The sequence below is a fragment of the Montipora capricornis genome, chromosome 12 (assembly GCF_036669925.1).
Source record: "Montipora capricornis isolate CH-2021 chromosome 12, ASM3666992v2, whole genome shotgun sequence".
Classification (NCBI taxonomy): Eukaryota; Metazoa; Cnidaria; class Anthozoa; order Scleractinia; family Acroporidae; genus Montipora; species Montipora capricornis.
Window position 1 is genome coordinate 9,414,655 of NC_090894.1, and position 10,000 is coordinate 9,424,654.

The 10,000-nt window shown below is 41.6% G+C and overlaps 1 protein-coding gene and 1 long non-coding RNA gene across 2 annotated transcripts in view; one reads left to right on the plus strand and one right to left on the minus strand.

Annotated features, from left to right (window-relative positions):
- The window catches only part of LOC138026583 (tetratricopeptide repeat protein 28-like), a 5,419-nt gene extending 965 nt beyond the window's left edge, over positions 1–4,454 (plus strand). Inside the window, exons 1-2 of the mRNA XM_068873988.1 lie at positions 1–3,157; positions 3,523–4,454. The exon at positions 1–3,157 is cut by the window's left edge and continues 965 nt beyond it. Coding sequence (XP_068730089.1) covers positions 1–3,157; positions 3,523–3,530 — 3,165 coding nt within the window. The 3' untranslated portion in view covers positions 3,531–4,454. The remainder of the gene's footprint in view (positions 3,158–3,522) is intronic.
- A 1,608-nt stretch (positions 4,455–6,062) lies between these two features.
- LOC138026598 (uncharacterized) overlaps positions 6,063–10,000 on the minus strand; it is a 13,217-nt gene continuing 9,279 nt past the window's right edge. The window contains exon 3 of the long non-coding RNA XR_011127295.1: positions 6,063–6,171. This is a non-coding gene — a long non-coding RNA (uncharacterized lncRNA). The remainder of the gene's footprint in view (positions 6,172–10,000) is intronic.

Consider the following 10,000-nt stretch of genomic DNA (forward strand, 5'->3'; position numbering starts at 1 on the left):
AAAGAAGTTGGGGATAAAGCTGGAGAAGGAAGAGCCTATGGCAATCTCGGCAATGCTTATCACAGTCTGGGGAATTTCAAGCAAGCCATAGAGTACCGCAATCAATGTCTTAGTATTGCAAAAGAAGTTGGGGACTTGGCTGGACAAGGAAGAGCCTATGGCAATCTCGGCAACGCTTATCAAAGTCTGGGGAATTTTAAGCAAGCCATCGAGTACCACAATCAACATCTTAGTATCGCGAAAGAAGTTGGGGATAAAGCTGGAGAAGGAAGAGCTTATTCGGGTCTTGGCATCGCTTATCAAAGTCTGGGAAATGTTAAGCAAGCCATCGAGTACCACAATCAAGATCTTAGTATCGCGAAAGAAGTTGGGGATAAAGCTGGAGAAGGAAGAGCCTATGGCAATCTCGGCAACGCTTATCAAAGTCTGGGGAATTTCAAGCAAGCCATAGAGTACCGCAATCAATGTCTTAGTATTGCAAAAGAAGTTGGGGACTTGGCTGGACAAGGAAGAGCGTATGGCAATCTCGGCAATGCTTATTACCGTCTGGGGAATTTCAAGCAAGCCATAGAGTACCACAATCAACATCTTAGTATCGCGAAAGAAGTTGGGGATAAAGCTGGAGAAGGAAGAGCTTATTCGGGTCTTGGCATCGCTTTTCAAAGTCTGGGGAATTTCAAGCAAGCCATAGAGTACCACAATCAACGTCTTAGTATTGCAAAAGAAGTTGGGGACTTGGCTGGACAAGGAAGAGCGTATGGCAATCTCGGCAATGCTTATCAAAGTCTGGGGAATTTTAAGCAAGCCATAGAGTACCACAATCAAACTCTTAGTACTGCAAAGGAAGTTGGGGATAAAGCTGGAGAAGGAAAAGCTTATTCGGGTCTTGGCATCGCTTATCAAAGTCTGGGGAATTTTAAGCAAGCCATCGAGTACCACAATCAAGATCTTAGTATCGCGAAAGAAGTTGGGGATAAAGCTGGAGAAGGAAGAGCCTATGGCAATCTCGGCAATGCTTATCACAGTCTGGGGAATTTCAAGCAAGCCATAGAGTACCGCAATCAATGTCTTAGTATTGCAAAAGAAGTTGGGGACTTGGCTGGACAAGGAAGAGCGTATGGCAATCTCGGCAACGCTTATCACCGTCTGGGGAATTTCAAGCAAGCCATAGAGTATCACAATCAACATCTTAGTATTGCAAAAGAAGTTGAGGATAAAGCTGGAGAAGGAAAAGCTTATTCGGGTCTTGGCAACGCTTATGACGGTCTGGGGAATTTCAAGCAAGCCATAGAGTACCACAATCAAGATCTTAGTATTGCAAAAGAAGTTGGGGACATAGCTGGAGAAGGAAGAGCCTATGGCAATCTCGGCAATGCTTATCACAGTCTGGGGAATTTCAAGCAAGCCATAGAGTACCACAATCAACGTCTTAGTATTGCAATAGAAGTTGGGGACTTGGCTGGACAAGGAAGAGCGTATGGCAATCTCGGCAATGCTTATTACCGTCTGGGGAATTTCAAGCAAGCCATAGAGTACCACAATCAACGTCTTAGTATTGCAAAAGAAGTTGGGGACATAGCTGGACAAGGAAGAGCGTATGGCAATCTCGGCATTGCTTATCACAGTCTGGGGAATTTCAAGCAAGCCATAGAGTACCACAATCAATGCCTTAGTGTTGCAAAGGAAGTTGGGGACCCCATAGGGCAGGCAATGGCGTGTCATCAGCTTGGTCATGTTCATGAAATTTTAGACTCCTTGAGCAAAGCTCTTAATTGCTATCGTCAAAGCGTAAATATTTATGATGAAACAAGGCATCTTCTTCAGTCAGAAGATGCATGGAAAATAAGCTTTCGTGACACAAAGCAGTCTGCATACAATGCTCTGTGGACAGCTCTCTTGAAGAGTGGTGAGGTAGATGAGGCTTTGTATGCTGCTGAGCAAGGACGAGCCCAGGCTTTGGGAGACATTTTAAAGATGCAATATGGTGTTGATGAGAAACCTTCTTCGGCACTTACGATAAAGTTAAGTTTTGCACTGAACGATTTACCTTCACAAACTGTTTTCACAGCACTTGATGGGAACACGATCAGCTTCTGGTTGCTAAGAGAAGATATCGGGATTAATTTTAGACAAAAAGAAATCGAAAATGGCAGTGCCAAATCACTGATGGAAAGTACTTTTGAAGAGATTGGTGTAGGAACTGTTGTACAATGTGAGAATCGTTCCCTTGACACACAACGCAACGACTTCTCGTGCAGTAGGGAAGCTGTTGAGGAAACCGTTCACTCCTTGAGCTTCTCTGTGAACTGTTTACAGCCCTTGTATGATGTCTTAGTCAGCCCTATCGCAGACTTGCTCCAGGAAGATGAGTTAGTCTTTGTTCCTGATGGACCATTTTGCTTGGCTCCTTTTACTGCATTGAGTGACTCTGTCAGGATCCGTGCAATTCCCTCGCTGACCGCTTTAAAAGTGATCGCAAGTGCACCTGACGACTTCCAAAGTAAGAATGAGGCGCTGCTTGTGGGCGATCCGTGCTTGGAGGAAGTCACTTGGGGCACCGGTGGACCCATGTATAAACAGTTGCCATGTGCAAAGGAAGAGGTGGAAATGATTGGAAAACTTCTGCACACCACACCTCTTACAGGTCAAAATGCAACCAAAGCTGAGGTGCTGAAAAGAATGAAGTCAGTTGCTTTAATCCACATTGCTGCACATGGAGATGGCCGATTTGGAGAAATTGCTTTGGCCCCAAATCCCGAACGCACATCACAGATCCCCAAAAAGGAAGATTACATGTTAACGTTGAGCGATGTTCATGCACTTCATCTTCAGGCAAGACTTGTTGTGCTGAGTTGCTGTCATAGTGGCCAGGGAGAGGTGAAATCTGAGGGTATTGTGGGAATAGCCAGGGCTTTCCTGTGTGCTGGTGCCCGATCTGTTCTGGTGTCACTCTGGGCAATCAACGACAAGGCGACCATGATGTTCATGAAAAGTTTCTACGAACACTTAGCAGACAGAAAAAGTGCAAGTAGAGCTCTTCACCATGCTATGAAATCTGTTCGGGAGACTTATTCTGCCATAGAAAACTGGGCGCCATTTGTGCTAATTGGCGATGATGTCACCTTTGAATTTGGGCAACACAAACACGAAAAGAATGGTAAGTGCTATTTGAATATAACTTTAATGACTGAATTGCTGTACTTTGTAAATGTTTTTAATCGGCAAGTTGTCGAAAGGAGCTGGTACGTTCTTCAAATAGAAATGCTTTTAAAATCGTTTGCCAGTGTAGTTAGTTAATACCTGATAGCTGAATTCCAGTTACGTACGAGAAGTGAAGTGAAGTTAGCTATTGAGGTCTTACAGTCTACACGTCGAGGTGACACTGAACAGGAATTGTTGCTGTTAACCAAGCACACATGGTTTCATTAATTAAGATAATTGAGATATTATTTACTTCCCAATCAGAACGAAATTCCATTTAACCCACTGTTTGTTTCTTTCTTTATTGTTTCTTTTTTTCAGAAACGTGAGAAAAACACTTGGACTCTGATGCGTCGATGTGTAATTTTACTTTCTTCCTTTCTTCGATTGTATGAGTAATACTGTCCAAGTCCTTGCATTTGTGCCTTGTTTTGTAAGGGTCTGTGCCAGGATTAGTTAATCACTTGATAAAAATAAGGGATTGGCAAAACGGTTTGCTTCCATAACTGAGGATCTAGCCGTCGTGTTATTTTTTTAAATTCTTCAAAATAACTCCAAGCTTTCGCTGTATATTTCTCGGGTGTTCATTTTACGTGAAGCTGGTGACAAGTAAACCTCTTTAATTTGGTATACCAACGTTCATTTAAAAGCAAGTGACAGTCTCGGGGAATGTGTATTTTCTCTAAGGTTGAGCAGAGCTAAATAATCAAATGAATCAATTTGGGAGGCAAATGTCTATAAGCGAGACAACGAGCATCCCTGCCGCTTTCATATGCGACTGGAAACGTTTTCCTTAGGCAAACGTCTAGAGTTCTTTTCGTGATTTAAGATAATGCTTAGGCCTAAGGTTAGCATTTTTGTAAACGTTTTGGTTGTTTCAGCTATGGTGCCCCCTACCCCTCACCCCCTACATCCCAGCCCCGGAATAGTCATGCCGAAGGTGAGTGCTCTCACCACTGTAACAGCTTGTGTTGTACAACATAATGGTATTGATAAAAGAAACAAGATACTCATTCAACCTGTAAGGAAGTTCATTATATTATAATCCTACACGTAATTACTGGACTGTATAGAATTTCAATCAGTCATCTCCACTCACTGGTTAGTCTCTTTTAGAGTAAGTTTCCAGTCTAAATGTTAGAATTCAAAAGGTTGCCTCCACTTTGGTGGGTAATGAAACCTAATATCAAATGAAATCAACTTCAAAGCTGTAAACCTTAGAAGAATTAAAGGTTGTAAAATATTTTAAACTATTAAAATGCTTATTGTATTATGCAGTATATTTGTGCGCGGAGCACCATGGTTAACAAAATATGGTAACCCGTCGATGCAAGAAATCTTGGTTTATAGCCATGACGTCATCGACCGTCCGTACGTACCTACGTCCGTCCACCACTCCATGTATGCCAATGTGACCAGTATCACGCTAGTTCTCAGCATACATCTTTGAAGAGCTAGCTACTTGCCAGAGGCTGGTCAAGGAGGATCAAGTTGACAGTTTCAAACTGCACTAAATAACTGCCTGAATTCTTCTAGTATACATAGTTTAGTCCATGATACATTTGCCCCTCCTTGACCATCCTCTGGCAAGTAGTTAGCTCTTGTTTGTCTTGGAAGAAGGCTTCAATTGGGACACTAATGTGTGGAACTTCTCGCTTGAATGGAGGAAGAAAACACACACTATTATCAAGACATAGATATTTTGAAGATTTTGTTGCTGCCATTAGCTTTGTGGTAAATTTAAAAAACTAAACTAGTGAGCAGCACTCTGCGAACTGCATCTCTAAAACTTGTTTATTCTCCGACGCGTTTCGCCTAACTAACGTAGACTTCTTCAGAGAGTTTTACAATAATACATTAAACGCCTGTATTTAAACTTGATATGACTTAAATACAGGCGTTTAATGTATTATTGTAAAACTCCCTGTAGAAGTCTACGTTAGCTGGCCGAAACGCGTCAGAGAATAGAAAAGTTTTACAGGTACAGCAACAACGCCACATAACAATGATAACGGTGGTTGAAAGACGTAAATGATCGTGCTGCTGCATTGTGGCGGTACTCTGCCCAACGACGATTTGAGGTTATGATAACAACGTGAGCATGTAGCAGAGCGAATCCTTCATTTTCTATTTTCACTCTACTCTCCTCGCCAAAACTGTAGAGCAAAGTTATATTTTGAGGTGATGCTTTGGTCAACGTGTCCCAATTGAAGCCTTCTTTGATAAACGGCGACGGCTACGGCAACGATGACGCCACAAAACAATTTCATTGGCTAAAAGAGGGTCAATAATCGTGCTGCACGTGCGACACGCATATTAGCACACATTTTTGAGGAAAGGAAAGGAAAGAAACTCCATTGAAGTGTCTAGTCGTTGTAGCGCTGGAGCGTTAAAGCCGGTTACAAACGAACAAGTTTTCATTGACAAGTTCTGACTTGGCAAATTTTATTTGCTGGTGTGTAAAAAAGAACAATTTTTCCTTGACGAGTGCACTTGTTCAAAAGCTAGCATGCCAGCTTTTGAACAAGTGCACTTGTCAAGGAAAAATTGACACATTGCAGAACTTGTGGGCGCACAGCGGTCTTGCTCTTGTGATGACTCACTGTTATGGCGCCCCGTGGTTAGTTTTTTTGTCGTCCGCTGTGAAGTTGTTTCGCTGGCTACATTGAGAACTTGTCAAAGAAAACTTGTTAATTCGTTCACACCAGCAAATAAGACTTGTCAAGGCAAAACTCGTCAAAGAAAATTTGTCGGACTTACACATGAGCATATGAACATTTTCAACGCAAATCAAATGTTACGTTGGAGAACGGCTGCTCACGTTTCATTTTCTGGAACTGTATCGACGACTCGACCAATAGTACCTCTCGTTTTATCAATATTTTTATTGACGTCAAAATCAAGTCTTCCCATACGCACAATTTTATTAATTTCACGTTGTCTCAACTGCCACTATGCATGAAAACAGAGCTGAAACCAAAGCAAACAAATGTATAGTCAAAATCTGACTGCGTCTGTAAAAACCTATAATACTAGACATATTTAGTTGGAACACTTAGCGGATACGTCCAGAATCGTAGCCTATACCATATCCCCCTCCCCCCAATTCAATGTTGTGTGAGAATTTTTCGGACGACTGCTAGTTGTTGTGAAAATCAACATTGGAGGAAGGGGTAAACGGGGATGAGTGTTCCAAAAAATTTGACGAGTATTGTAGGTAAAGCAAGGCTTTCTGTTACTCTCGATGAGGTTTTGTCTTGGTGAAAACACAGATTTGATCTGCGGCCAGAAACCGGGCAAATACACAATAGTTTCCAGTACTGTATAAGTTTGCAAAATTATGGGAACTATTGCCGCCGAAAATAAATACTCTTTCTTGGGTGGTCAAGATTTTGTTGGGGTTTCAATCCAAATACCTGCATGGGTCTGCCAGAAAATCGCAACGATTAATTTTCCTCACACTCAATTGGCTTACCTTTTTAGCCATTTTAACAGACCGTCAAAACAATGGGAAAGGAATATTAATGTGGTTCCAATGTGAGCAGCTGTTTTTTTCGTTGGGTGACATCGATACCCAGAAAGACGGCTGCAGAGGAGACTAGTTTTGGAGGAGAGTACCCGGAGAAAAACCTCTCGGTGCAGAGTACAGAACCAACAAACTCAACCCGCATATGACGCCGAGTCTGGGAATCGAATCCGGGTCACATTGGTCACAAAGGAACTGTGCATAACAATGACTTGAAATATTAGGGAGCTTACACAAGACGACGTCGATGGCTACGAGAAAGTTGTCAAAAAATACTGTTTCCCGTTATTGTACTAACTACTCCAAGTCGTTCAGCATGGAAAGTGTACATAATCATTCCGGGATTAAAACTGTTCGAACGGTGGGGATGTTTGGAAAGAAAAGTTGAAAATTTATCGTCAGGTGATCACGTCCTCCACACAACCTTTTTTTTTTTTTTTTTTTTTTGTGCATAATGCATAATGCATTGTCCTCCACACAACCTCATATTTGGTCATTTCGCCTCGTTCTCAGGACGAGAACGGCAAAGAGATGTATTAAAATATTAAACGCACGTGCAGGGCGTGCCGAGCTCTTGTTTTGTGGCGTTTTCGTTGCCGTCGTCGTCGTCGTCATTGCGTAAGCTCCGTAATTAAATTTGAGATTTTGACTGCAAAATCTTTCATTCTCTAGTCTCACTCTGAAAGCGCTCGTACCATTTTATTTTTAATATACATCGCCCAAATCGTAGGACGCGAACGAAATGGAATAATCGCGAAAGACTTATGGGTAGAGCAAAGTTTTATTTTGAGGTGACGTTTTCGTCGACGCCGCGATCATATGATCTTTAAAGTTCCTATTTTGATAAAAGGCGATTGCTACGGCAACGAGGTCGCCACAAAACAATTTCAGTGGTTAAAAGAGGAAAGATAATAGTGCTGCACGTTTGTCACGAATTTTAGCTCACATTTTTTAGGTACTATGCATAACAGTGACTTGAAATAATCAAAGTTGTGATTTTGACGACAACGCAGACCTTTCATTCTCCATTTTACCCTTGCTAGTAATAATTTATTTTTGGAATAGTACGCCTACATTGTACGAAGTGAACAAGACGCAACAATTGCGAAAGCCTAACGATAGTGCAAACTTATATTTTAAAGAGACCTTGTCGACGTCGCCGTCGTAGAACTTAAAAGTTCCTAACTTCTAATCGCCAACACTAAAGATTTCGAAGAAACTTGAATTGACCGAAACCAATCGTAAGAATAGCGCATCGAGTGCAAAACGAATTCATGTAGTTGGCCTTTAAGAGCAGGAAAATTGCCTGTGAGCAGGTTTTAACTGGCTTTGCGTTTTGGTGTGAGATAGAGCAGTTTTCAAATGACTGTCGAAAGTAATTACGTGATTGCAATTGCTACGCTTAGTGATTAATAATGGTAATAGGACTGAGTGGAGTCCAATTTGGTCTGTAATCATACCAGTGCAGATTAACAAAATTGGACGACCGCGTAGCAGGAGTCCGATTTGTTTAATCACGAGTATGATTACAGACCAAATTGCACGACACGAAATCCTGTTCCCAATTAATCATAACCATTACAATTTCCGAGAAAACAAAATTAATGCATTCCTTTTTCACTGTCTAATGTTACAAATTTGTCCATTTTGGAAGTTTGGTAGGGTAAGTGGTTGTTGCTATGGCTATCGTGATATATTCTGTGATTGGTTGATTAAGCTGAGTGATTATTATATTGGGATTAATTGAAGTGCTCTCAGCCAATCAACGCGCTGAAATGTTTTCGTGAATATTATTACGTCAAAAGCTTACGGTCATTTCTTCAAAATCGCCTTGAGATGGAAAACTTGTCGAAAACGTTCGAATCAGCCACAAATGGAAATGTTTTGCGAAAAAACTGCCATTTTGCAGCGTTTTGAGCAGTTTTGGAGCAGCCGGAAACTGGATTAGATCACAGGGAGCCCAAATTCACGTCGCAAGTGCCACCGCTGTCTTTCAAAGGAATAGATAGGAATAAAATTCAAAGTGGCTATTCGTACGGTACCTATACACCGACCTATATTTGTTATTCATACGGGAGTCTTCTTAGAATGAATGTTACAGGTTCAATTACACTCAGAAAGTCTTACCTCGTCTTTAATTCTTTAATATACAGTTCAGCTATCAAACAACGACATTGATGCCTGTTTAATTTCACTTTAATTTAATTTTAGTCATTCTAAGAAGACTCGGGTATGAATAGCAAATGTAGGTCGGTGTGCGGGTCCCGTACGAATAGCCACTGGCAATCAAATTACTGTGGAATGAGACAAGAAAATTGAACTAAACTGCTTTCATGAGGCCCTCCACAGACTAGGGTTTTAGTTGTCGACAACTATTTGTGATCAACAACTAAAAATTATCCACAACTAAAAAACGTAGTCTGTGGCGCAAGTTGTCGACAACTAATAGTTGTCGACGGCCTCATTTTTTTGGCGTTTTTCTAGTGTGTGAAAACTTTTGTTTTAGTTGTCGACTACTTTTAGATCTCCGCACTATTCTGTCAGCGGGCTTTCCCCGCCGGCTTAAAACATGGAAGATTGCAGAAGTAAAATACTTGGTAAAGATCCCCATCTGCATTAGTACTGAGTTTCTTCGGCACATATTATATCAGCCAAATCACATTTTTCTGCGTCGTTAAATCCGCGTTCTCTTTTGCCGCTTTTCTCCTTTCTTGTCGCCATTTTGAATGCACGAACACGTGAGCATGCGTGGCAAGCTCTTGCTGCCCAACCTCCCTGCGCATCGGTTGCTAAATCAGTATTTGAGCAGCTTATTTGAGCGTCAGTGTGTGGACGGACTTATTTATCTGTCGATCACAAATAGTTGTCGACAACTAAATCCCTATTGCTAGTCCAAATTTGAATTCTTTGTCTACGAATTAGATTTTATTCGGACGTGGTTAGGATTCAGGAACCGACGTTTGGAAACCCTCCCTTTAGGGTCTTAATCAGGGGTGACCGCGACGATGGTAGTCTTTTACCTGACACCCATTTACACGTTGTTATTCAAAAGGAATGTAATTGAATCCGTAAGCATATAAAACCACTTTTGTTGCCGCATTAACCCCCTTCCCCCCCCCCCCCCTAACCTCAATTGGGAACTAAAGCAACGACGACAGCGACGGCAACGAGAACATCATTGTTATTGGAATCACTTCGTGACTATTTCAACTTTTTCAATATGGCATGGGTGTGGAAGTTCCATAAAAGTGACACTGGTCGGAACTGCGCTTA